Source organism: Genypterus blacodes, unplaced genomic scaffold (assembly GCF_046128005.1).
Source record: "Genypterus blacodes isolate CSIRO-AG114 ecotype Tasmania unplaced genomic scaffold, CSIRO-AGI_Gbla_v1 ptg000045l_1, whole genome shotgun sequence".
NCBI lineage: Eukaryota > Metazoa > Chordata > Actinopteri > Ophidiiformes > Ophidiidae > Genypterus > Genypterus blacodes.
Window position 1 is genome coordinate 2060824 of NW_027466858.1, and position 27154 is coordinate 2087977.

The 27154-nt window shown below is 45.6% G+C and overlaps 3 protein-coding genes and 1 long non-coding RNA gene across 13 annotated transcripts in view; 3 read left to right on the forward strand and 1 right to left on the reverse strand.

Moving 5' to 3' along the window:
* Positions 1–13261, reverse strand: part of fbxl17 (F-box and leucine-rich repeat protein 17) — a 188815-nt gene extending 175554 nt beyond the window's left edge. Inside the window, exons 1-6 of the mRNA XM_076149513.1 lie at positions 13102–13261; positions 11570–12081; positions 10414–10809; positions 10072–10194; positions 9675–9932; positions 9261–9392 (exon numbers count right to left, since the gene is read on the reverse strand). Coding sequence (XP_076005628.1) covers positions 9261–9392; positions 9675–9932; positions 10072–10194; positions 10414–10809; positions 11570–12061 — 1401 coding nt within the window. The 5' untranslated portion in view covers positions 12062–12081; positions 13102–13261. The remainder of the gene's footprint in view (positions 1–9260; positions 9393–9674; positions 9933–10071; positions 10195–10413; positions 10810–11569; positions 12082–13101) is intronic.
* Positions 962–3889, forward strand: LOC143000227 (uncharacterized). The gene is made up of 3 exons (XR_012963606.1): positions 962–1036; positions 1227–1283; positions 1631–3889. It is a non-coding gene; the product is annotated as an uncharacterized LOC143000227 (long non-coding RNA).
* Positions 13262–13928: 667 nt separating the features above from the next.
* Positions 13929–16297, forward strand: prxl2c (peroxiredoxin like 2C). The gene is made up of 6 exons (XM_076149471.1): positions 13929–14153; positions 14458–14526; positions 14680–14733; positions 15140–15245; positions 15344–15478; positions 15582–16297. The coding sequence occupies exons 1-6, from the start codon at positions 13974–13976 to the stop codon at positions 15710–15712; spliced, it is 675 nt and encodes a 224-aa protein (XP_076005586.1). The 5' UTR covers positions 13929–13973; the 3' UTR covers positions 15713–16297.
* Positions 16298–16521: 224 nt separating this feature from the next.
* cdc14b (cell division cycle 14B) lies at positions 16522–27005 on the forward strand. Of its 10 annotated transcripts, XR_012963600.1 has the most exons (17): positions 16523–16815; positions 17878–17968; positions 18766–18841; positions 19302–19394; positions 19535–19611; positions 20030–20096; positions 20180–20242; positions 20345–20432; positions 20528–20758; positions 20865–21003; positions 21205–21370; positions 21511–21608; positions 24903–24950; positions 25030–25155; positions 25326–25477; positions 25955–26020; positions 26184–27005. XR_012963600.1 is itself a non-coding variant. In XM_076149430.1 (16 exons), exons 1-16 carry the CDS (start codon positions 16710–16712, stop codon positions 26265–26267), a joined length of 1668 nt encoding a protein of 555 aa, XP_076005545.1. In that variant the 5' UTR covers positions 16522–16709; the 3' UTR covers positions 26268–27005. The 10 variants fall into 10 exon arrangements, 8 of the variants coding, with proteins under 8 accessions (XP_076005545.1, XP_076005552.1, XP_076005551.1 ...); XM_076149430.1 differs by lacking the exon at positions 25955–26020 and having other exon boundaries at positions 16522–16815; positions 25033–25155; positions 25326–25443; XM_076149435.1 differs by lacking the exon at positions 25955–26020 and having other exon boundaries at positions 26187–27005.
* The last annotated feature ends 149 nt before the right edge of the window (positions 27006–27154 follow it).

The following is a 27154-nucleotide window of genomic DNA, read 5'->3' on the forward strand; positions in this document are numbered from 1 at the left end:
AACAGGTTATAAAGCATCGCTCCTCTCCAAATCAGAAACAATAAGAGGGGACTGTTCATCAGTCCTGCAGGTCATCACTCCTACACACACACTCACATAAACATGCAGCTCCATTAATGAAGCCCTTCCATCGTGTTCATTTATTTATTCATTTATTTAAAACATTTAGTAACGTCCTCCAGGTTTTAATGACCGTATGAAAATGTGGATCTGCCTACTCATACGTTAGGGCTGGTAACAGGTCCTACAACGCCCTCTGCAGGTCACAATACGGAACAGCAACGGAGAAGACAGGAATTCATATTGCAATGCATGAAGAAGCAACACTTTCTTTTTTTAAGTAAGTGTGTGTGTGTGTGTGTGTGTGTGTGTGTGTGTGTGTGTGTGTGTGTGTGTGTGTGTGTGTGTGTGTGTGTGTGTGTGTGTGAAACTCAGAAGACAAGTGGCCACTCTGTCAAGAGTACTGAATCTCAACGACACCGAACAAGATCTTTTGGCAGACTTTCTGGGACATGACATAAGGGTACACAGGAAGTTCTATCGCCTACCCGAAGGGACTTTGCAGTTAGCTAAGATCAGTAAGGTGTTGATGGCCTGTGAACAGGGCAGACTGGCAGAATTCAAGGGGAAAAGTCTGGACCAAATCTCAATCAGCCCCAATGGTAAGAAATTATTAATTGTAAGGGCAAAGTTGACTGTGCACCTGTATCATTTTAATTCACTCATATTTGAAGTTATGGAAGAAAGCTCAGGGGAGTCATCTGAAGATGAAGATCATCCAGCTACTCCAGCAAGTATGTCTATGCTTCTGATTGGTGTGCTAGATCACAATAACATTTACCTTTTTTGTATTAATGCTAACATCCTCAATCTATACATAGTGATTCTGGACATCAACAGTCAGACTATATAGATGGCGTGTCATGCCACGTACATAATTTGGTTTCCTATGAATGTTTTCCAGGAGAGGAACCTGTGGCTCGGGGTAAGGAAGGCACTTCAAAGCAGCAGCTTGGACAGAAGCGGGGCTCAGGAGGTAAGAATGTGGCGTCGTCATTACGTGTCCTGTATTTCCACATATATCTTGGAGTATTCTTGTAGCTGTGTTTGGTTAGAGCGTCTATACAGAGTAACTCTGGACATCTATGAACGTTGCACAACACAACACAACATGCAGAGGCTCATTCTTGCCCTGTTTGAGTTCATTTTCTATGAATGTTTTCCAGGAGGAGCTTCAGTGACTCCACACAAACAGCAGTCTGTAGAGGAGCAGAGCTAAGGATGTAAGTGTGACACATGGCTCTCACTTTTCCCACCGTAATAAGTAGATTTGTGTCAGCAGCTCAGAGCTGTTCCTATACCAGCAAGGGAAAAATCAAAGGCTGATCGACCCTTTTTTATGTATATATCTATCTATATGTATGTATATATATTTCATGTCAGACACCAGCTAGTCTGTCAGTCCCTTCTGCTTGGCTTCTTAAGTCAACGACCCCTTACATACACAACAAGAACATACACCTGTTGGTGGGAGGGCAGGAAAGTCAGGCTGGCTTCTCATTTCCTGACAATTTTCAACATGTATTAAATTTCCTGTGTATTAAGTGTTCTTTACAATCTCTTTTCCAAGGTGCTAAAAAGGGAAGACGAATGTGGTCAGCAGAGGAGGTGAAAGCAGTTGAAAAGTCTATGATGGAGTTCGTTCGTATGGGCAAGACCCCTGGAAAGCAAGACTGTGAGAGGTGCATCGCTGCTTCCCCCGAAGTCCTCGCTCACAGGGACTGGAAAGGGGTCAAGTTCTTTGTGTATAATAGAATCCTTTCAGATCAAAGGCTTTAGACATGGACCATGTTGACTAAGGTAAGCCTACATCTTCCACACAAGTTAGCTGTACACATAGTGAGGCTGAAACTGTTGAGTCTGTTGGACTTATTCTTTCATTTTAATGAAATTGTATTTTATGTATCTCGGCCAATATTATTCTTATTATAGTATAGTATTATTATAGTATTGTGCTGTTCACATTTTAGGTCCGTGGATGATTCCACTTTTGCCCTGTTTTAGAAATGTTGCATTGTTGCAAAAATTGTCCCATTAAAGGCGAATGTTGGCAGGCAGACGTATCCTTGATTTCATTAAATCCACATCTTCCCAGTCTTAATTTAGTTGACTGGTATTTGCTCTCACTTAGACACACTTTGGGATGGAAGAGACGTGGTTGTTTGAAATGTAACAGCTTTAGTGTTTTGCACAAGCCTGTGAATATTCTCATTCATCCAGGTCATAGTTATCTCAAGGAAATTGAATCGAACACAACTGGACTTGGTTTTATGTCTTTGAAGACGTTTCACCTCTCATCCAAGAGGCTTCATCAGTTCATGCTCGTATGACGAGGCTGGACTAGTCCCATGGCACAAGCTCAACATGATGAATAACTATTGTCTAAATCCTCATCTTCAATTAACAACACTAGGGTAAATGTCATTCTCTCTTAACAAACTAATATGGGCACAACACAGGGCACAGAGGTGAGGTGAAATTATGGAGGTTTATTGCAAGCTACCAGAGAGGAGATGATGGCTGACAGGCTGAGGACTGAGTGTAGCTGGCTGGCATAACACCACCATGCCTACAGCACAGAGAGGGAGAGACAGGAAGGAGCACAGGAGATGCATGGGTCATGGCTATGATCATGCTTCACGCTGTCTGACAAAACATATTTCACATGTTTGACTTTAATCTTGTTCTTTCACTTCTTCCAAGACAGAACAGCTCATCAGAAGGATGGGATGAACACAAGCATGTTTGTAATTAGTAGTTACAGGCTTGTTGCCTTGTAACAAAGAAAGCTGTTTTTAATTTTGGATTTTTTTTTGCTGTTTTGAGTTGTATTACAGTACTGACACATACAGGATATTTAAAATTTACTCTGTGTACTTGATCGAACTCATAAAAGCCAATGCAGCAGAGTGACTTAGAAAAAAAAAAAAAGTTGATGCGGTCCTTCTAAGTACAGTAAAAATACATGGAAAAATAATTAATTTTTTTTTCGGAGTGTATATGAAATCTGAGCTGATAGCATTAAAATAGATTTTTTTCCAAGTTCAGGGATGTATTTCATTTGCTCCTATGATATCTGGAAAGGGTGGTCCTAAAGAGCTAGGCATTAATCGGAGGTCCCAAGTAGATAACAATTACGAGAATGTGTGTGTGTGTGTGTGTCTGTCTGTGTGTGTGTGTGTTCTAAGGTCAGAGCGGTGATTTGATTTGAATTGTGACTCTAAGTTGCTGTCGTTTGTCTTTTGGGCTGAAGAGCGTCAATATCTCACACACACAGAGAGAGAGAGACAAACACACACACACAGAGAGACAAACACACACACACAGAGAGAGACAGAGAGAGACACACACAGAGAGACAGACACACCTGACTAACAGACACACACACACCTAAAGAAAGGAGGTGAGGCGCTTCATCAGGCATTGAAATATGAATTCCTGTCTTCTCCGTTGCTGTGCTCCCCACACACACACACACACACACACACACACACACACACACACACACACACACACACACACACACACACACACACACACACACACACACACACACACACACACACACACACACACACACACACACACACACACACACACACACACACACACACACACACACACGCTCCGTCTTGTTTTTAATGTAATGTCACCTGCTGGCAATTATTGATAAGCTGAAGAAAAAGATTCCCCCGCCGTCGATGCCGAGTCGTTTCCAGGGGTAACTAATGTTGAGAAAGAGAAGGTAAGCGAGGTAAGTTATGGCTCTGGAGGAAACGTTTCAGAGGCTCCCATCTCCCAAAGAGCTTTCACCTTTTCCCTTTCTTTCTCTCTCTCGCTCCTCTTTAAAAACCCCTTTTGTTCTCGGGGGCAGACAGCGGAGGGAACGTATCGACGGCGTCTGTGTCTGAGTGCAGCCGGCTGTCTAAGTTAAAGTCACTGCTCGTTAATGCATCTGATTACTCTTCAGGCAAAAGGCCGATCAGCCCCTTCCACTGCCCCAACCACACACACAGAGAGACACACACACTGCAGCTTTTTGGGGACAGGGATCGATACTCAGGCGCTTCAAAAGAGCAGCCAGGAGGAGGAAAATCGCAGGGAAGATGCGAGGAATGTGCTGCCTGCTTATCAGAGGCTACTAACTCAGAATAAGAATAATAACTCTAATAAGCTCCGTCATAAGAATACAGAGTATAATTCAGTGTGTTAAAGCCATTCTCCTGTTCCTTCTCCTTGTCAGTAACACAGTAAAACAAACACACACACACACTGGAACCTCAGGGATGCATGTAGCTATACTGTTACTGCGACCCCTTACAGGCAGCATGTGTGTATGGGCACTTTAATGCTTTTTTTCTGATGTAATAAAAAAGCCTTTATTTCCCTTGAAAGCTAATATCCCAGTCTGGTTCTCATCTTTGAGTCGTTTGACTTTAAAAAAGCCGCACAGTTTAATTTGTAATCTCTCTAATTAGATGAACGCCTCACTGCTCCCATCATATAGGGATTTGTTTTGTATTGAATTAAGCAAAGAGTGGGAATTCTGGACGTTGGGGTCGTTTACTAACCTGCACCCGTCTCTCAAGAGGAGAGGCAGAGTGAGGATGACGTGACAGGAGGGAGAAAGAAGTTAAAACAGCGACAGAAGAGGAGCGGAAGGGAGGAGAGAGAGAGAGAGAAAGAGAGAGACGTTAACAGGCCAACAACAATGGACGCCGTCAATGTGACCGGAGGCTAATTATCCTCCAGACGTAAGATCAGGACAGGGAGACAGAAACACACAGGGAGGGAAAATAAAGACACGCTCTGGCTTGATATGAGAGCGGCAGCGGCGGCGACGTCGTGGATGGGAGCAGACGTTCCCCTTCCCTCCGACTTAATCCAGTTCAATTGAAAGCTAAACGGACTAAATCCATCATTCAACATTTGACATTCAACAACCCGAGACGTCTAAACTCTCTCCACACAGTGTGTTCAACAGACTGGGACTGAAGAGATCCTGAAGAAGACGTTGATGTGTGTGTGCTTGTGTGTGTGCTTGTGTGTGTGTGCCTGTGTGTGTGTGGCTGGTCAGGGTGGTTCCCTTTATCTTTAATTACAGTCAAAATACTTGAACAAAAGTTTCCAGAGCAGATTCCGGAGCAGCTGGCAGCTTTTCAATTCATCCTTTTCCCACGTGTGTCCCCCATGCAGTGTTTTAACTGGACCTCCGTGTGTGTGTGGGTGTGTGCAGGGGTGTGTGTGTCATTGTATGTCAAAAGGACAATCCCATAATAACTGGCTGCCATCATTATCACTTCCCCTTCCTTTGCTCTCCCTTTAATCCCACTAATTAAATCTGCTAATGGCAATATACAACCCTATTCTCCAATTATGCTTGATTGCACTCCTGATCCTCGCTGTCATTCCCCGGGCCAAGAAAAACTCTCGCTCCCTGTCAAAGCCGGGAGAGAGAGAGACGGCCAATCGGAGCGCGGGATGAAGCCTCCCTTCCCCTGACCGATGGCCAAGAAACACCGAATCGCTCCGACAGCTCGTCTTTCCCCGTGTTATTCCACATCTTTGGCTCCGCTCGCACAAATACATTCCCTTCATCCCGAAAGCCGAGAGAGGCAGAGGCAAGACGGATCCGCGGGAAACGCCGGGAAAAGCTCTGATTGGACATGTAGAGTGGTAATTACTGCTAAATTGAGGGCGCAGTGTAATCTATGTTAGGTCATCACCAATCCCACTTACATTTCCACGTTTTGCTCTAATTAAAATGGTAAATAATCAGTCGGTGTCAGAGTGAGGGAGCCTGTGTGTCTCTGTGTGTGTGTGTGTGTGTGTGTCAGGAGACGTCATGTCTGCGAGGAGCCGGTGAGAGAATATTCACACAGCAAAGGAAATTAAATGCACCCCTCTTTTGATTTTAACAAGCCAGGGGAGAAGATAAAGTTTTTCTTTTAATGACAAGGTGAGAAGAAAAGTGCTTCACCGGCACAAATGTTTATAGACTTGAGCTGAGGGGAACATGGGAGCAGAGATATGAGGAGAGGAGGAGGAGGAGGAGGAAGGGGGGGACGAGAGGCTTTCTGCAACTTTTGTCTATGAAACTGACAGAACTCCACGATATTAAACTTTCTGGCCCCGGGGTCGAGGCCTTTGGCAAGTTGACCCCGAGATGAGGAGAAAGTGAAATTTGCTATTCTCGGAGCCTTTGCCCTTCCAGGTGGCGCGGGAGAGAATGAATATGAATGTCCAAATAAAAAAAAAACACCTCAGAAGATGAAAACAGGGGTTTGAAAGGCAGCCGGTGCAACATCAGCGACTCGGGCGTAAATACTGAATCAACACCAACAAAGAAGGCAGGGGAGGCAGGGGGAGGCAGGGGAAAGATGCTCAAAAGGAGCCGGCGACAGAGGCACCAGAGAGCATTTGACACAACACACACTCTTTCGCCCAGGGTTGTCTGTAGCCCTCGGCTGATTGGGTCCAGGGCCAACAGGAGGCGATGAAAGCGCGCGTGTTAAAAATTGGCGACTGTAAACAAATCTCTCAGACTCTATTCAGCGGTGGAGACAGAGCTCGCTCCGTGTCGTGTTGTGTCGGCTCACTTGTCCTCTCGCTTTTAAAACTCATCACTTTTACCGCTCTGTGCTGTAACAAAGAGGGTAATTACTCCGCGTGAAACTCTGCGATTTGAAAGCTTCTGTCAAAAAAACAGAGCGCCGACAAACGTCTCTTTGAACTGGAATACAAACGTACCTAAAGCTCTAATGAGGAGGAAGACGTGAGGCCTAAAAAGGCTTCTGCTCAAACATATTAATGTTCTCAGGGATGACCTCATTGGACTCCAGACAGAAGACGTGTCATCCTCACATGAGTCTCATTTGGATGATAAAAACAAAAGGAACATCAAACAAGCAAAAAATGGAAGAAATGACCTCTAGACCCCCGAAAGAGTGCGGCAGCTTATTCAGAGAGGCCGACTCACCCCGCAACTATTTAAGCATTTACAGAGCTGGATATGTTCTTATTAAGGGAGAGAGAGAGAAAAGGCCCTCCAGCGTGGAACTGAGACCGCAGCCACAGAGAAAACCGAGAGGAAGAATGCGCGTGTGTGTGTGTGTGTGTGTGTGTGTGTGTGTTTCGGTGTGGGGTGTTTATGACAGAGAGAAAGAGAAAGAGAGAGAGGGTGAAAGGGCGACCACACAGAAACCTCCCGCAGCAATTTAATTATTCAATTTCAGAGGAGAGGAGAGGAGAGGAGAGGGGGGGGGGGAGAGAGATGGCAGATCAGCGTGAGTGAGTGAAAGGCTCATCTTCATCTGCCATTGATTAGGAGAGACAGAGACGGATCCTTCCACCGCAGAGGAGAGGAGAGAAGGAGAGGAGAGGAGAGAGGAGAGGAGAGGAGAGGAGAGGAGAGGAGAGGCATGACAGTCGGCAATTTATAGCCCGCAGAATCGGCCCATCTCGCCGCCGCTGCTTTGTGGATCAATTCATGTCGAGCTCAAGGGTTCAGTCCACACTGCGCTCCCCAAAGTATTTAACCATTCATTCCTTGTTTGAACCTTTCATAAAAGGCCTTTCAAAGTGGTATTAAAGCCTTTTATCTGCTCTATAAAGCGCTGACCCTGGGTGCTTTCCCTTTGTCTCTTCCCTGAAATATCTCCTACCAAAAAAAAAACAGATAGAGAAAATGTCTGATACAGTATTGATGAAGCTGATGATGTGACCACAGAGTCCAAGCTGCTGAGATGAAGAATCAAAAGCCCCGAAAAAGCAAAAAAGATCGTGGAGACAAACGCCGAAGGAAAAAGCTTATTTTTGGAAGTCACGGTCCGGGCCAACGTTTACAAAAACTGTAATTACATCTACTTTCCCACTACGCAACCAAATCTTTATTTTCCTGTACGAGTTGGCGGCGAGACGCTGAGGTCGTCTTTCAAGCTGTCACGGAGAATAAATGACCTCTGCGGGGGAATGTCAGGTAAAGTGTTTCTGGGTCGTCTTAATTCCTGGCAAACTTAATGACAATTTTAGGCCAAGTAACCAGAGCGCCTAGACATAACAATTCCCACTTAAGCTCACCCCATTTCTCTGGACCCCAAACGACAGGAAGCTCAAACAAAACAGCAGAAGAATGACTCTGAAAGGAATACGGCCGTGCTGACATGTTATCAGCGGGGGGATATTAATTGCAGACGTTGTGCTAATCGCTAATTTCATGTACGATCAATTTGACAAATGGGGTTTTAAACACACGGAGCTATTGTTAACAACTTAAAGCAGGGGATAATCCATCACAAGGAGGCGTGGCAACAAGAACAGAGAGCAACTGATTTAGATTTATAAACGTATATGTGTGTATGAAGGGAGCGAGTGAGAAAGCTGAGGATTACGAAAAGGCCAGGTTAGGTTCTTTCAACAAGAAACGCAATGGCAGGAATAAGCCTCAGTATCAACAAGCTGTGTCCCACATACAGAGAGAGGCTGCACAAGCTGGGAAACAGTGACGCCTAGTGGACATCTAGTGGTACTTTGAGACAGGAGAGCAGCTGAGAGAGCTGAGAAGATCTGATAATCACAGGCCTTCATCACTTTAGAAGAGGATGATGAAGGAGGATTTTAAATGCCATCATACACACACACACTTCCAGAAAATGTATATACAATTATATATTCAACCACCCAGATTATTCTACTCAATTCAGTTCTGAATTTACTGCATTTTCCACGTTCATCCTCTGTCCCCAATAACACGGACTATCTCTTCTGGTTCATTACACAATGGATATAAAGTCAAAAACCTTCAGGTGCATTCATGTAAACCATTCAAACGGGCTTTGATCATTAAAGAAATAAAATAAAAGGAGGCTCAAAAGACAGCAGTGATCGCAGGAATAACATACAGCACATGGAGGGGAAACATAAGGCACAGACACATGTAATTATGGGTGTGTGTTTAAGACAATCCGTATGTTATGGGGTCAATACATAAATATATAAATATAATAACTATCTTCAAGCATTAATGATTTATAGCAGTTTTAAATGTTTCTCCTCATGTAAGTGGAACATCAGCATACTGTGTGATATTGTGTTTGGAGCTAAAGACACACACATGATTCCCACACACAGTCACATACAAACTTGGGCGACCTGAACACACACACCGCACTCGAGACAAAGACCGGAGGCGTGGCACTGACCAGTTTGTTCTCTTGCATGTAGAGCCTCTGTAGTTTGGGGCATCCTTTAGCCAGGGCCACCATGCCTTCGTCAGTGATGCTGTAGCACTGACCCAAGTGGATGTCCTTCAGCTCGCCGCAGTGCTCTCCAAGCTGATCGTAAAGGGGGAGAATGTAATAAGGAAATGTTCGCCGAGACGCTAGAGATCATCGAGTCCATTATTATTATTACAAACAAAAGCAGATCAAAGTCATTCGGCGATATGGAACATTTGATTTCTGCTGTGGTTTGATCCGACTGCAGCCGACGTCATATCTCGTTTTATAAAAATGCATTTATTGATGATGACAGCGTGATGTAAGATGTCTTTGTTTTGTGCTCTCTGAAATTACAAACATTGACTTTCCTGGCCCCTATCACTCTTTGGGTCGTACCTTTTTCAGTGCTTCGTCTGTTAGCTTGTCCTGGTTGCCTACATGCACCTTCACCAGCAGAGGGCAGTGTGTGGCCAACGCTGACAGGGACAAGTCCCCCAGTTGCTTGCAGCGATAGGCCGTGTACTTCTGGAGCCCTGGACAGTGCGAGGCCAGGGAGCTGATGCCGTGGTCGTGAACCCCCCGGCAGTCTGAGATGTTGAGCTCCGTCACGTTCTGCCGCCGAGACGCAATTTTCACCAGGAGATCATCGTTCACCTAGGCAACAGATGGATGGGTCAGAGTCAGGGAGACAGAGGAAGAAGGTGGATAATGAGTGAGAGTGTCTCTGCTCACTCTAAGTCAGACTGTCGGTTAGATTTCTGAGAGATAAAATGTGAACGTGGAGCCGACTTACTTGTTGTAGGCCACTGAGGTCGATTTGCTTCCAGAACTGGAAGTCTAAGCAAAGGTCCCTCCAGTATTTACAGACCAGAGAGGCACACAGACATCGCTCCTTCACCGTCAAGTGAGAGAGCACCTGTGAGCAAGAGAGAGTGTGAGGCAAACCTTTACACCTGTGAGCAAGAGAGTGTGTGAGGAGAAACCTTTACACCTGTGTTTACAATTCTAATGTCAAGAAGTTAAACAGAATCAACCCAAATGCTGCAGCTCATTCGGAAAAAAAGGAGAACTATTGTTAACACACACACTTAAGTGACTAACACAAGGCAAACAGAGGTGTGTGATGGAGTCAGACCTTGAGGAGGATGGAGGAAGGCAGGTGGTTGATGCTTAGATAATCCGCAGCGTCCGAACTTCTCCCCTGAGAGTCGTCTTGGTGATGCAGGCAGCAGGGGGACAAGTGTGAACTGTGGGGCAGATCGCCGTGGAGACTCAGACCACAGCAGCCGTCGGCGGGAGAGGGGGAAGAGGAGGAGGAGGAGGCCGAGGATGAAGCGGAGGGGGAGGAGGAGGAGGAGGGCAGCGGACAGAGGGGAAGGTGGCAGTGGGCCGTCTCTGAGTTGGAGGAGGCCTCACCCCCGCCCCCGCCCACTCCTCCATTCTCCAGCCCTCCGTCCGGGGCGGCGAAGGCACAGCGCGGCTGCTTACAGGGGGTGCACCTCTGCACCTCGGAACATTTCCTCTTACACACCTGCAAGCACACACACACACACACACAGTGATCAGCCGAGTGGAGCCAGCCTTTCCTCCGGCACTGGAGGCGTGTGTGTGACTGTAGCGGTGTTAATCACAGTATCAAAGCACTTCACACCACCCACATTCTAAAACAGCAAATGAAAATGGCAGCGCCGGGGGATCTTCAATTAGAGAACAACAGCACGCAGACTAACACCAGCTTCTGACTGAGCTCTTCCTGCTGCGGAAAACTTCTCCTGACGCCCCACTTATTTGACCGAAAGCTGAGATGCGGCTGTAACGGCCGACCTGTCTTCCATTCAGAGGCCCTAGTTTAGCTAATATGGGAGTGACTGAACTTTTCCTTTGAGAGTCAAGTCTTGCCTAGAACTAGATTTGAGCTGAGAGGAACAGCTGGACAGAGAAACAGATGCTCCCGTTACAACAGGTGATCGTGATTTCCTCCTCTTCAGCAGGTCTGACTTCACTTTTTATGACGTGTGTGTTTGCAGGAGGACTGGGCTATTGGTCATTGGTGATCGGCCACATCTCTAGAATCAAAATGGTATTTGAAAATACACTCTACTCTTCAAAAAGAACAAGAATTTAGGAAATCATTTGGTCTATAAATCTAGCTTTAAAACAAAAATTGATTACTGAAGTCACGTCAAGTAAGAATTTCTTTCAGCCTCTATTACGCTTTCCACTTCCACTAAAAAGGCTGTGGATCTAGCCTTATCTCGCCGGGTTCCCACCATCCCATCAGCTCCACCTACCATCTCAGTGTAGTCGCAGGTGCAGCTCGGCACTGGCAGAGGTATGGGCACGGTCACGGACACGCCGGCAGTTCGAAAAAGCGCCGGCGGAGGGATCAGCTTGGCGGGAACGGCGGACAGCAGGCTCCTTCCCTGACCCTCCCAGATAGCCAGTTCCCGTGGCGACAGCAGGAACTTGGAGCAGTCCTCGGGAGACGCGAGCGCGGCGTATCGCTCCACCAGCTTGGTGGCAGCAGCAGCTGCTCCGATTCCAACTCCACCTACACTGGGGACGCTGATACCGGTGGCACCGTTATGGCGGCACCCGCTGCCGTTCACGCTGGCCTCCAACTGGTCGACGTCGTCGTCAGTGGCGCTGCTGTTGCCGTGGACGATAAAGCACAGCATGCAAGGCCCCTGCAGGAAACAGTTCCTCTTCTTCTTCTTCTTGTGGTGTAACTTGCGAGACCTCTTCTTCAGGCGGTAACCATTTTTCGAGAGAAAATGGCCCATATAGATGACTCGATGGAACTCTGGAAGAGAGGGAGTTCATTCATGAGGTCATCATTCAGTCATGTTCCACTTTTTACTGTTGTTTCATACATAAACATTTAAAAACTCAATTCCATACAACTTTGGATTATAAGGGTCATGAAACTGTTTAAGGTGGAAGACGAACAATGATATCAGGTTTAAAAAACACAAATAATTCTCACAAATAAACAATATCAATTAGTACTGCAACTAATTTTTTATTTATTTTTTAAATTGTAAATCAACTTGTTTCAATTCACCGTTGTGTATCTATGAAATGTCCAAAATGTCAAATGTCCATCACAAACACACAGAGAACAAGATGACACCTTCAACACTGCCGCGCTGTTTATTCAGCATGAATCAGTCTACAGTCTATCACAATCAAGTAAACATACTGTGCATCAACTAAGTGAGTAATTGATCTCTGTATTGATGTTAATTCATCTCTATAATGTCATCTCCTTTCTCTCCACTGACCCTTGGTATCCTTGTTACTCTTCCCATGCATCCCATCCAATAACATCTCATCTTACATCACGCTGTCATCATTCTCTTCTTATTTACAAATCACCAATTAGAGCAGCTGATCGTGTTTATGTTGTGAAAGCATTTACACTTTCTTAACGTTTCATATCGTATTTCATATGAATTAAGTTACAGCCAAACAACGCATTTAAATTCATTAGTCCACTGATCAGCACCGGCGCATCATCTGGCTGCTACCGAGTGAAAACAAAGATGTAAACAGTGAACAGGTGGTCATTTGATTAGCCCACACACACACACATCACTGCTCCATATCGGTTGAGGTCTGAATAAAGACACGTGCTGGACGTTTACGTCACCGTGAATACACACTGCCTGTCAAAGCCAAACATCACGTTAACGTCTCAGTGTGTGGGAAAAGGAGAGGAATCATCTGCTCAGCCATAAACACTGGCAGCTAGCTGTGGAGCTAGCTTGCTATAATATGATATGCTAAGTTAGCAGGAGGCTGAACATGAAGCCTGGCTCACCAGTTGACACGGTGCTCCTCCTCTCTGGAAGGAGCTCGCATAATACTGCTGCCGTGCGGCTCAGGTGGAGCGCTGACAGCCCAGCAGGAGAGGCACGGAGGCGACGGAGCTGCGAGCGAAGCAGCGGAGTGTTGATACAAACAGATCTGCTCTGGAGGACACTTCCGCACCGAGGGCACAGGGACGGAAGCCGACGAGCGCGAAACGGAGTCCCAGTCCGTCACCTGAAGCTTCGCGTTCACTAATAAGTCCTTTTATTTAGTCAATAAGAATGATTTTCAATATAAATTGTAGACAATATAACAAAATACGCCTGGTAATAAATATATGTACTAAGTGTCACTGTCATCATCATCATTTAGACTGCAAACTTAAGAATCTAACTGTTGCCGATTAGATGAAAGAAGATTAAAGATGAAATAACTGATTTGTAATTGTATTGAAATTTGTCATAAATCTGTGTAACCTGTTAAGTTACTAAGTGTGATATGAAGCTTTATCCTTTGATATAAATAGTATATATGTCCAATGAGCGCATATATCTATTCTGTAGAGCAGTGTCGTGATTATTTACTTCTTCTTCTTCTTCTTCTTCTTCTTTTTCTTCTTCTGTGCTGTGTAATAATATAATAACAGCAGAAAAACAGACTCAGCTACTGTTCCAACACGCAAAGTGACATTTGGGATACACACACCCCCGCACATACACGCGCGCACACTCACACGCGCACACATGCACACACACACACACACACACACGGAGCTGCCTGCCCTGATCTGCCCTGGGCGTGAATTCCACCGAGCCACCAATTCCAGCCCGAACGGCAACTCCCAAAAATAGCAGTGAGCTGGGAGGAAGCAGACAGGGAGACATGGCGAAGGTTGAGCCTGTAACGCGACAAGTAACCAAGGAGGATCCGGGAACTGCGATTCATCCCGCTGACATTCACCTCGAAGACGTCGAAGATTGTTTTATTTACGACCGGCATGGAATTCCTGTACCGTTCAAGAAATTATACCAAGAAAGGAAATCGGTCATAATTTTCGTGCGGGTAGGAAGAAAACTTTTATGTGGAATAAGCTTGTAGAGTAGCTGCACCCTGATCTGCATCCTTAGAGACTTAAATGGAGTTCAGTTTGGGGTAATGTTTCCTTTTAAGGCATCAAAATAGTCAACAGGTGAGCGTCAGCCTTTCTGGACAGATGCTCCAACTGCTTCCCATGCAAGAGTGGAGAGAACATGAACATGTCCATAGGTGAAGACAGAGGGACAGGAGAATGAGACAAGATGAGAGGTGCACACAACAACACAATCTAAGAGCTTATATCTATAACTTAATGTACATGTCCTTGCAGAATTTCTTGTGCTACAGCTGTAAAGAATATGTGGATGATCTGAGCAAAATACCCGAAGAAGCACTGGAGGTAAAGACTTCTGTTTCTGATAATAAGTCTCAATTAAATGTGGTACTACACGTTGAATGTACATGAATAGCTTTGTAGCGTTTGACTTGCAAATCAAACAGAGCTCCATATAGAAAGCTGCCTACACTGGAGTTACACATGTTTATGTTGCAGGATGCTGGAATCAGACTGGTTGTGATTGGTCAGTCTGCTCATCATCACATTGAGGTAAGCAACGTGATGATACACACTGTGGGTGTGACCAATAGCGCTTTGTTTAAACTCAAATTAGTGTTAATGTTAGCTTTCCAGAACCTCATTCCTTCTGCATTGAACAAATAGTTTACATAGATTATTAAAAATGAACTTGATTAATTGGTTTAACCACCAAAGCATATAGGCAAGTATAGATTAATCGATTTTTACTTAGGAACTTACATTACAAAGTGTCACTGCCATTTCAGTGCAAGCCCCGATCATTGTCCGTTTTAAGATGCTCCGAAATCCCAGTTTAAATCGAGATTATCATTGCGACACTCCTGGTTTTAATCTTTGGTGATGACTTAACCAAGATTTGAAGAAAGGTTAAGAAAGAGACGTCGTCCTGTCTCACTGGTGTCTTGTCTGTCTTCAGTCTTTCTGCTCACTAACAGGTTATCCTTATGAGATATATGTGGACCCAGACAGATGCATTTATCAAAAGCTTGGCATGAAAAGAGATGAGAGATTTACAGACTCAGGTAATGCAACAATAATGGCGCATAAATAAAGCTTGTGAGTCAGCACATTCTGGATTGACCCTTATAATGACTGAGTGCATGTTTGCTTCTATAATTAGCTCAGCCTAGTCCCCATGTGAAGTCTGGCATGTTTACGGGTCCTCTGAAGAGCATGTGGAGGGCCATGACCAGCCCAGCGTTTGACTTCCAAGGTGACCTACATCAGCAAGGTGGAGCTATCATTGCAGGACCAGGTACGAGTTCCTTTCTTATCACTCTGTGTTGACAAAGATTACATTCTACCTCCGTGTTTTTCCTGTCTGCCCTTCTGCTTCGCTCTCTTTCTTCTCCCCGCAGGCTCCCAAGTCCATTTTTCCCATTTTGACATGAACCGTCTGGACCACATGCCAATTAAGTGGCTCCTGCAGCTTGCCGGAGTACAAAAGAGTCTGGACTTCAGCAATAAGCCAAAGATCATCCATGTGTAGCCATCTGGTCACCTGGAAGTCTGCTAATATGCTTCCATTTTGCACATCAAGACTTTGCTTGTGGAGTAAAACACCAAGAAAACAGTGGAAATTGCAATTTTCTTGGCAAACCTGGATGTTATTTTAGATCACAGCTGCTCATGTCCCAGTATTTCTCATCCAGTCCGTTGTTCATCATTTGATATGAAGGATGGCTTTTGCTAAAAGGGGACGCAGTAGCTCAGTCGGTGGTGGTTTCACTTGGGAACCGGAGGGTCGCTGGTAGAAGTCCCTGCCGAGCTGCCCCTGAGCAAGGCACCAAACCCCACAACTGCTCCCCCCTCTGTAATGGGTGGTAATGTAATGTAAGTCGCTTTGGATAAAAGCATCTGCTAAATGATCTTAATATAAAATCTGTGTATATATGAGTCTAAAGGGAAATGAAAGCAATAGTGTTTGTGTGTGTGTTGCCATTTTTAGAATCAACTTTCATTTTCTACTACTGCATCATATTTTCCATTGTTTTAGTAGCAATCACAGTGGGTGGAGGACCAGCTTTCTTTTCTTTTATGTCAAATTCCCTACTGTCCTGCTTATTGCATTGTCAATAAAATGTTGTTATTTTTTAATGCTACCTTTTATTGTTGAATGCTAGATAGTGAATCACAGCATCGATCCCACCCTACAGCATCGTAGGATGGGATCTGGTCGACACAGCTGCAGCAGCTGAGCAGTGAAGGGTGGGCCACTGGACTACACGGTGCTCATACGTCACTTGCAGGGGGATTCAGAAAGCAGAAACTTGCCCCTGATCACAGACGTCACCGCCGCCGCCACCGGAGAGGCTGGACCAGGCTGCTGTGGCACAGATGAGACGGGGGGAGAGAGGAGAGGAGGAGAGATTATCAACTGTGCACGGACAATGAATGCCAGAATAACACCGCCGCAGTGCTGAACGCGGGACTGGCGCAGCTGCTCGGGAATGTCCGTTTTGCGGCACTGAAGGGAGGAGAAGAAGATGAAGCGCAAGAGCGAGAGGAGGCGAGCCGAGTGGAGGAAGAAGCGCTGTGGAGCTTCGAGCTCAGAGGCGGAGCCAAACTCTGATATTTACATTGAGATAACAGGTGAGTACTGCGGAACGAACCCGCTCAACTCTGACACCGTGCACACACACGGTGCACAAACAAATAACCTTTGCAGCTCAAAGACTTTGATTATTTTTGCAGCATTTGACCCAAAATGGCGACCCCTCTGTCCTTTATCTTAAATGCACCTGGATTTGCGTCGTTAGCTCTGCGGTCTGTGCATTTTAACGGCATTTTGGGTTTGCCTCTGTCGTACATCAGCAAGTATAACTTCGTCTGTCCGCTTGGGATGAATGTTACATAACATACTGACAGGCAGAGAGGACGTGGCGCATTAAAGACGTCTGCAATGGGTTTGATAAAGTCATTTATGAATCTTTCCTGTTTCCTTAATCCTCGGTCATGGATATCAGCTGAAGTCTGGCAGAGGGAGGGGCATCCAAGTGCAAATCGCGAATCTGATTGGCTGAGAGATCATCCTAGCAACCGCATTGGCGCCGCTCGCGGGGCCTATAGCGTGGCTTAAAGGGAGAACTTTAAACTGCGCGAGGCGGGTACACTCTGATTGGCAGACTTTTTGTCCAATAACGTAGAGGCCTGAGTCTCTCGCAGCCAATGGAATCGCTGTATAGATGAGGGGAGGAGCCAAACGAAGATTCATTTTTAGCAGAGTGCGCACTTGCACTCGGAACCAACTTCCCCTGCTGGGCTGGGAACTTTCTGCATCGTGCTGCCAAAGTCAAGCCTAGAGCAGTTTAAGTCAAGATTTTATCTTTTTATATTTCGTTTTTAACTTTAGTTACTTCTCTATTTTTTACATACTTGCCGAGGAGTGTAGATTTTACGTAGTATGCGCGAGACCTTGTGAGGAGAAACACCCCGATCGCGACATGTTCAGAACTCTAAGCAAAATGAACGCGGACGACGTCTCGTCCAGATGCATTCAATTCACCAAGGGTAAGAAACGGCAAATACCAAAACATTATGAATTGCACAATTCAAAAGTCAGATTATGTGTATTGTAACAGACAGCTGGCGTATACGTGCACAGTACAGATATTGTTTACCCCCTTCATTCTTTCGTGTCCCCCGCCCCCACAGATCAGTTATATTTCGCCATACTTCAGCAGAAGATCAAGAGCACCGCTGATCGCCACTGTTTCTGCATAGATGAAGAGTTGGCATATGAGAAGTAAGTTTTCAATTGCATCCCACATGTGCTTTTGCATTAAAGTCTATGCATTCATTACTTTGGTGTTGTGCTTTGTCCCTTATCCGTTGCACAACTCAATCAAACCTGGATTAAAGGGGCAGGAAATGTCCACACCTTAACTTAAAGGAAGTGATAATATCAAGACCAAGTTGAAAACATTTTTCATGACTAGTAGAGCTGGTTTATGCGTGATGACACAAAACTAATGCAACATTTGTAATACAGATTTCATAGCAAGTAAACACTTAGAAGCCCAAACATTACATCATAGTTACTGAAAAAAGCTGTATAATTTGGCTCAAAATACCTTTTGTGTACTGCTTCAGATAATATGGATTTACCTTTCTTTCTTTTTATCCCTTTATCCTCTGGCAAAAAGCCAAAAACCTAACAGCAGCATTAAACATTAAAAGCACATTAAACAAGTAAAAGCACATTATCACTGCTACAGCGGAGTGCAGAGCTGTATCAATGATCTGTCCTCAGTCTGGCACAGGAGTGGAGGGCACGAATGACCTTTGCGGGCCCTTTTTGTGCCAGAGGTACAGAAAAAGACCTCTCGTCTTTGCAGCATTGTGTCCTGATCTGATTGACCCACAACAACATCACGTGGTTCCAAATATAGTCTTTACCCCGTCAGTGTTTTTTGTACTGTGTCAGTTGTTGGTGGTGCGAGATAGCTGCTTCTATGAAACATCCCAGGAGAACGAGCTGCATAAATAGCCACTCTGACACAATCTCTCTCTCTCTCCCCTCCCTCCCTCCCTCTCTCTCAGCTTCTATGCAGACTTTGGTCCCCTTAACCTGGCCATGTTTTATCGCTTCTGTTGCAAGCTCACAAAGAAGCTCAAGGTAAAGTACACTAGTGCTCTTAAGTATGCTTCCTTGAGGACAGCGTGAGGCCTTATCCAGGCCGATCAATGTTGACAAGAACCTCATGAAAAGACTTTAAATCAATGACTTTGATCACGAATGCCTGACACATGATTCTTCCACACTGTGCACCTTGTCCTGTCACCTTGAGTTTGTCGTGTATTTTCATTATCATATACATAATTTCCCCTTTGCTATATTGTTTGGGTTTTTTTGCCGAGTCAGCCTTTCTGTAGGAACATGTACACAGCAAAGCCATTGCTGCTTCTTTCATAGCTGATAAATGCTCTTAAAAGACAATCAATGTAATCTGACCCATGGATGTCATTTTCCAATAAGTTATTTACAATCATTGGTTTTGTCCATTGAAGTCATACAAATGTGTTCTTAAAAAAGATCTCAAACCTAACATTCACAGCATTTATCCATTTCCCCCCAGTCCATTACACTGTCGAGGAAGAAGATCATATTTTATACCTGTGGAGATCAAAAGAAGCAAGCCAACGCTGCCTACCTAATTGGCTCATATGCAGTAAGTAATGTACAAACATGTTGTGACAGATGTGTGACATGAGAATCTGCCAGCTGCACTCTGTCAGATAACCAGGGAATGAAAACACATTAGAATCTGATGACCGTAGCACTTTTGTGACTGGCTGTTCCTGTTTGAAGGTGATGTATCTGAACATGATGCCAGAGGAAGCCTACAGTCTGCTGGTGTCCAGGAACTCCACATATATTCCATTCAGGTAAACTACTGGCTAAACTTATAACAAATCGAATCATAGCAAGCAACTACAACTGCAATCCACAGCTGCAATATGAGAATATGTTTAGTACTCTTAAACAAAATTCCACACACACACAATTTGATTTCCAGGACACTTGAGGCCTGTTCTATATTTTAAACACAAACCCTTTGCGCTCTTGACCGGAGCAACTGAGAATGCCGAATAAGCTTACAAAAGAGCCCTGATTTGAAGGTTCAGGGCTCCTATTACCATTCCACTATTAATGTGACTGAAGTAAACAAGAGGAAATGGAGAGGACATGATGACGGAGTGAATGACAGCATCTAAGGGATATTACCAAGAGGAGAGCAGGAGATTTGTATTGTATTCTTGCCGCACAAATGTTTAATCATCTATAATATGTTTCGTTTCACAGAGACGCCTCTTTTGGAACCTGCATGTACAATCTGAACATCCTAGACTGCCTGCGCGGCGTCTACAAGGTACATTTCTTTGCAGTGATGCATTTAGTTCTCTCGCTGTGTCATTCCCCTAATGACTCTTAACCTCATCAACCATCTTCCAGGCTCTCCAGTATGGCTGGCTCGACTTCTCCAACTTTGATGTGGAAGAATATGAGCACTATGAGGTACAAAGTCATGCCCGCTGAAGAGTAGGTGCTTAGAAATACTTCACGATAAGCTCCCAGGTCACGTTTGGTCTGATTTGGGTTGATTTGTTTTTGTTGCAGAGAGCTGAAAACGGAGATTTAAACTGGATCATCCCAGGGAAGTTCCTTGCATTCAGCGGTCCTCATCCAAAAAGCAAAATAGAGAACGGTAAGTTAAATGCACGCCGGGTCTCATAGAACTGCATCTGGCCTTGTTTTAATATTTCCGAAGCTTAAATGTCGAGTTTGCGTCCCCCTCCTCAGGTTACCCTCTGCATGCTCCTGAGGCCTACATCCCTTACTTTAGGAAACACAACATCACTGCCGTCGTCCGGCTGAACAAGAAGATGTACGATGCCAGGCGCTTCACAGAATCTGGCTTCGAACACCACGACCTGTTCTTCGTGGACGGGAGTACGCCCAACGACACCATCGTGAGAAAGTTCCTGAACATCTGTGAGAACGCAGAGGGAGGCATCGCTGTCCACTGCAAAGGTAAGGAATGAACTGGAAAATAGTAAACATACTTTAGAAAAAACTGTGTGTCCATTTTGTTTCCTGCTTAATAGGATGACTGCATTTGTTCTCCCTCTTTTGTCAGCTGGTTTGGGGCGAACAGGCACTCTGATTGGCTGCTACATGATGAAGCATTACCGGCTGACCGCTGCCGAGGCCATCGCCTGGATACGGATCTGCCGACCGGGATCCGTCATTGGACCGCAGCAGAACTTTGTTGAGGAGTAGGTGTTCACTCAAATTTTCAACGTCACCTCTTTGAGTTTTGGCTTTTTCCTCTCTTCCCCTACACAGCTCATATTGCCAACATTCATTTCCTATGACCTTCACCGGCACCATTCTGCTGAGTGAGATGGAATTATTATGGTGGCGGTTTGGCAGGGAAACGCATCATTTCATGGTTTGCTGCAACCGTTTTGTGATAGGAAGCAGAACAGTCTGTGGGCAGAGGGAGACGTTTTCCGGCAGAAGATCGTGAACGAGCGGGAGAACGGCAAAATGGCTGTGACCAGAATCCTGTCGGGCGTGGATGACATCACCATCAACGGGAGCAACAAGAACAGTGGGCCAAAGAAAGAAGACGTGGAACTGGTGAGTTTGAAAGAGAGTTCCCCCCCCCCGTGTGGTTTATCCAAAATGTCTGTGTAAGCAGAAAAAAGGCTTTTGCGAGCCAATAATAAATGAACAAAGGCGACGCATCACCCCTCCTCCATTTCTCTGTCTCACTGCAGTATAACGACGAAGAGGAGAGAAACGGCCTAACGCAGGGGGATAAACTGCGAGCCCTGAAGAGCAAGAGACAGGCCAGGACGTCCTCCGGCTCACTATCGTAAGTACCCAGAGCCCCGTCGGTCACAACGTTGGATTCATTACTGTACAATGAGCAGAGGCCTCCACTCTTCAGTCACTAGGCTCATATACGGCATGAATACAGTCTTAAGGTGTTAGGAAAGAAACGCGGATTAATGCTGAATAGGGATATTTGGGGATTGTTTTTAACTTTCTACTCTTCCTACCGTTGGCTGGATTAGATCAGATCTGTGATTGTCAGTGTAGTCGGCGGTCCTGTTGTCAGGTTTTGGGCATGGCTAACCTCAGGGCTACACCCCTAACCCATACCATGGCAGTCTCATTCTAATACCATCCTGTACTGGAGAGGAGCACATAACTCAGGCAGTGTGCTCCCAACAGTGCACTGACAATATGTCCGGTAAGGAGTAAGTCAGTCTTATTAAGTAACAAATGCATTTACTTAGAAGATGGTTTTGAAATAAGTAGTGCCTCGGGCCTTGTAACATTTGGTTGATTCAGTGAGGTCAAATCGAGGCACTTGGTAATCCTGACACGTCAAAATCTCCAGAGGTATTTTGTCAATAATTGACTTGACCCCATGGTTTGTAGACTTCATGTGCATTTTTAAAGGGGACAGACCTCCATGTTGCATTCAGGGGCCTGTTTGCAATTCTTAATTCTGCACACGAACACATTAATCCACTTCTACTCGCCTCTACTTGCTCCTGCAGTGCTGTTTGGGTACTTAGGCACCCCGTAAAGCCCACTGTGTTTTAATGGCGGGCACTATAGGCCTCAGACGCGCTGAACTCGATGGTACAAGTCGACTTCAACACATCGCAGACGTAACGCGACTCTTTGTAATCCACCCACTGCTATTAGAGTAAAAGAGTGCTTACCTCAGTCCACATCAGTCAGGTCTGTGTAAATCCAGCTGTGAGAGGACGGGGGGGGTCCGCGTGGTGGAGGACGCCTGACCGGCCTCTGGCGTCTGTACCCATGTGGCTTTGGCTTTTGTTGTCCCATGTCAGGCAGGTGGTAGTGTTCTTCTGCAGCCTCATGGGCACAGTGTGGCCGGTGTGTTGCCTGCCGTTGAAAAGATAGCAGAGGGGCAAAGAAAAAGAGTGGGGGAGAGGAAAGAGACGAGAGGGAGGATGTGAGGTTTTGTATGACGGAGGTAAGTATCTCTCTTTCCCGTAGAAATGGTTGCTGTGCCAAGGAATGGTATGGCTAACGGTATGGCTGATTGAACTTTTTTTTCTGGATGACTTCAGCGTGAAGTGGATATGCAACACATTCACATGCCAGTCACACCTCCGGGCACTCGCGGACACGTCCAGTTGTTCGTTTTTTTTGATATCCAGGCTTATTATCTGAGATACGCCCGCCGGCCCGCTCGGTCTCAGCAAAGCTCTGGGATCCAGCTTTCTGTTTCGCAGTCCCAACGATCTGTCAACTAATCAGGGTTTTACACGCAATCTTGATTAGTTGAATGAGCTGTTTCAGTGCTTGGCTGGCACAGCTGACTTGGCAATTAAGGGAGAACAAATTGAAAGAAGGGGAAAGGCCGTTATTCAGCAAAGCAACGGGACTTTCTGATTGTTAAAGTAGCTGGGCTGACTTTCACATTTGTTCTAAGCACTTTCAGAAATGGTCAACCGGACATTTGGACTGGGAGGTGTTTGATTAGCAGCGGTACGGCACCGTTTGCTGGTAGGATGGTAAATTCATGGTGAGACTAATAATTCTAAGGTAACGGATTAGACTGGAGGGTGGGCGGCGGCCTCAGAGCGGCGCGGGACGGGGTTGGGTTCTTCTGCGTCCGCATCGGGGTTCAGTTCAGGCGGAAGGGAGAGAGCGAGCGTCGCTTTGCACTTTAGACCGTCTGCCTTATCAACGTCTGCATTGCCCCACAGGCGGCTAACTCCCGGCTGAATTTCGCCATCCGGCTCTGCTGTTTTTGCTCAATGATGTAATACCGAAGTGCATGCTGGACCGCAGTGATAATTAGAACTCCTTATAAAAGTGTTTCTCACCTCTTCTGCCTTTTCATGCATGGCAACAGGCTTGAAACCCTTGGACATGCATGCGTGGACATGCTTCCGTGTTTGATCTGTGTTTGTGTCTAACATGTAATAAATGTTGGGCAGGGATCCTCATCGATTGCCTGCTGTTTTTCCATTGCTGTTGTGACTGGATCAGCGTACACGTACCGTTCAGGCTCTAGCTTCCTGTCTGGACCGATGAGTCATGCTTATCGTCGTACAGCCAAACGTAATAATTATAGATGCTTTCATCAGCGTGGCATCTGAACAAGGTTTTTATCATCTAACAGTAAGGCAAATAGCCCTCAGAGTGGTGCTGACAGACACAGCTGGATAGAAAGCTTTGCAGAAGGTACCGGAGCTTATCCAGTCCCAGTGGAAAAGCAGAACATCACAGGCTTTGTGTCCTGCCCAGACGTCTCTTGTCTCTCCTTCCTTTTTTTCCCCCCCTTTTTTCCTTTATTTTTTTTTTTTGCTCTTGTTGTGAGATTTGTCCTCCTTTCAGATGGCTGGTAGCCATGCTACTCTCCTCCCTGTGTAGCCTTGCCCTGTGGTGGATTGTGTATGGCTTCCCTTCTTCCATCCTGCATTTCTGTATAGACGGGTTAGGATTTCAGTGAGTTCTGCCGCCCGTCATCCCCCCCAAAATCCTGTCCTGCCCCCCCTCTCTGGAGCTATGACTGAGAATGCTGTAAGTGAGCCCCCTATCTCTTTATTTCAAACCCAAATCAAAAAGAAAAAAACAAATCAGCTAGAAAGCAAATCTGCCTTTGGTTACTTTTCTGCAAGCAAAGTACATGTTGTGTTGTCGGTGCTAAAGTGTAAAGGAACAGATGCTTCATGTCTTAACAATATGAGGCTGTAGCTGTAATGCATAGTGTGTGTGTGTGTACTCCAAACGGCTCTCCTCATCCTCATCCTCATCCTGTTAAGCATCACGCTTTGCTTGTTGTGTTTTGAATTTTCAGTGTGGCAGCTGTTTAACCCCTTCAGACTGTTTAGCCCTCATGCGTAAAGTTAAACCTCCCTCCTGTGAGTTGTATAGCCCCACCTACAGGACTTTTCTGGTACAGACTCGGCTTTACTAAACTCGCTCACTTTCCACAGCTGAAGCCGCAGCAATGATTTTTGTACATTATGATCTAGTCAAGTCAAATCTAAAACATTCTCTAACCCGCTCGCCTCCCTCCATACATATTACTTTTGTTGCCCTCCGCTGTGCTTTATCCCTCCACACCAGCGCAGTTTGCTTCAGTGTTACTATTGTGTGGCTTGTGTTTCCACAGACAAGAGGAAAATAAGATTCACACCCGCTCGTCGTCACAAACCCCGAGGTAACGCTGGCAGCCCACACGCAGCATTCGCGCTCACACACACACACGCATTGCCCTCACACAGTCACCTCCTCTGCAGCAGGGTCATCTTGCAATCCAGTGTTCAGAGCTGCAAGGCCAGCGTGAACTCCTTGGCTCTGTCTGACCGCTCCGACAGCAGAAAGAGGACCAGAACCTCACTGCCAACCAACGGAGTAGGAGGCAGGTTAGTATCTGGATCCACACACACACAAAATGACTCTTTGCATTACAGGCTGATTGTGACTCAACTTCATGTTTAGACGTTTGACACACACTGTCGAGAAGCAACCAAGAGGCTATAGCCACTCGTGGATCCTTGTGGAGTAACTTAACAGGTTCCCTTCTCTCTGCCAGCGCCCTGTGTCACAACAGACTGGCCAGATCCCTTGGCAACTTGCATGTAGCGGCTGGCGACAGGGACCAGATGTGTTGTGAGCCATGTGACGGCAGAGACTCGGACACCATAGTTCAGGTGTTTCACATGTCTGAATAGCGGTGTTTCTGAGGTGGGTGGCAGGAAACTTCTCCACACTTAACGGGCATAGGAACAAACTTACACAATGAATCAAGATGGAATAGAACAAGTGGTGGTTAGCATTCACTTCCTATTTAACCAGGATGGTGTAAAGCTGCCAGTGGTCTGATTTGTTTATCACGTTTCTATACTAACCTCACCCTAGTCGGACTGTCAAAGGTCTGACACTTTGTTCCTTCACTTGTCACCATTTAATGGATACACTCCTGCTTGTGTTCCACTCTGGTTGCCAGGCAACTCTGCCACCTTCCTCGGCTTCACCTGTTCTTCCGCTCAACAGCTTTCCTTGCATGTCTGCCAAAAGCTGGGAGTTTCAGAGTGGCTATAGCTTCTCTGGGTTCTCGCCAGTCTGCCTCTGACGCGTTGTCACTGCTCTGTCTACACCCTCCTCTGGTTCTAACCTGGATTTCCCCACTCTTCCCTCCTCTTTATATGACTGACATAACAGACGCACTGTGTCCAGAGGACGCAAACCTCGCAGCTCATTGAAATCAATGCGATTTTCCAGGCTCTGGTATCTACCTTCTATTCTCTTCATTCACTGTGAAATGCACAGAAGCATGCGGCTCACGTCCCTGTGACTCTGTTCTGTCATTTAGATCCTTGCTTAGGTACAATTAATTTGATTTGTGCACCGACATGTTCATCCTCTAACATGCCTTCTGTTCTGTTCTCAGCAGTCACTCCATTCCCAAACCCAGAGCTCCTCTGCTGCGATGAGCCTGCTGGAGAAGCGACCTTCATCTATTACAGCTGTTTAAACAGAATTTTTTTTTGAGAAATAGTTTGTAACAAACTTCTTTAACCAATGTGATGTGACATGTAAAACAATTGATAGCCAGACTTGACGGTTATTTTACCCATGTGGTCCTTCAATTACAGTTCTTTTAACCGTGTCATGATACAAAGTGAGTCTAACCGTTGCCTGGTTGTTCCGTACAAACTGATGCATGCAGTAGCAATCATGAGATTAATGACCATCAGACCAGCATGTGAACGTGTAAATCAAAGTTCTCTAAGAAACCAACTCCTGCAGCAGATTCTCTTGCGTCTCAGATCTTTCACGAGGCAAGATTGGGGCCCAGTGGCATGAAACCACCGACCATGAACACACTGGCACCCCCAGCGGCGTGCAGACACTGGGCCCCTCCCATCCCAATGCTCCCCATGTCAGTTTAGTCTTTGCCTGCCTTGGATGTAGTTATGGTTTCTCACAGAATTCATTCTATGAACTAGTTGCAGTCCTGTGCACAGTCGTGTCTCTCCAGTATTCAATATCTGGCCGTCTCTGTTCCCGTCATCACTTGTGAAGCTTTTAGCTACTGTATTTGACTGTAAATATGTCAACATTTGATATCCTCTATTTTGTAAATATTTTGTACCGTTTGAATCATGCTATGATAGTCAGTGGTCCTGACGGGGCCTCGTCTACTTTGTGTTCAGAATTCATTTACTTGAACATAGAACCTGACTTTTTGAAATAAAAACTCTAAATTTGACTTTTGCCAACGTATCGTTTGTTTCTTTACAGACATTTGACCGCTAAGTTGACCCAGCGGTTAACAGTGATCTCATCTTCACCCCAGCTCTTCTTATACACGTACATTTAAATCAACTCAAACAAGTATAGCTCACAATGTCAACATGA

Bases quoted from the DNA above. Each gene is read 5' to 3' on its own strand.
- prxl2c (XM_076149471.1), top strand. From the start codon at position 13,974: ATGGCGAAGGTTGAGCCTGTAACGCGACAAGTAACCAAGGAGGATCCG. The intron at 14,527-14,679 runs GTAAAGACTTCT...TTTATGTTGCAG, and splicing joins TACCCGAAGAAGCACTGGAG to GATGCTGGAATCAGACTGGT. The intron at 15,479-15,581 runs GTACGAGTTCCT...TTCTCCCCGCAG, and splicing joins AGCTATCATTGCAGGACCAG to GCTCCCAAGTCCATTTTTCC.
- cdc14b (XM_076149428.1), top strand. From the start codon at position 16,710: ATGAAGCGCAAGAGCGAGAGGAGGCGAGCCGAGTGGAGGAAGAAGCGC. The intron at 21,371-21,510 runs GTGAGTTTGAAA...GTCTCACTGCAG, and splicing joins AGAAAGAAGACGTGGAACTG to TATAACGACGAAGAGGAGAG. The intron at 25,444-26,183 runs GTGTTTCACATG...TTCTGTTCTCAG, and splicing joins ACTCGGACACCATAGTTCAG to CAGTCACTCCATTCCCAAAC.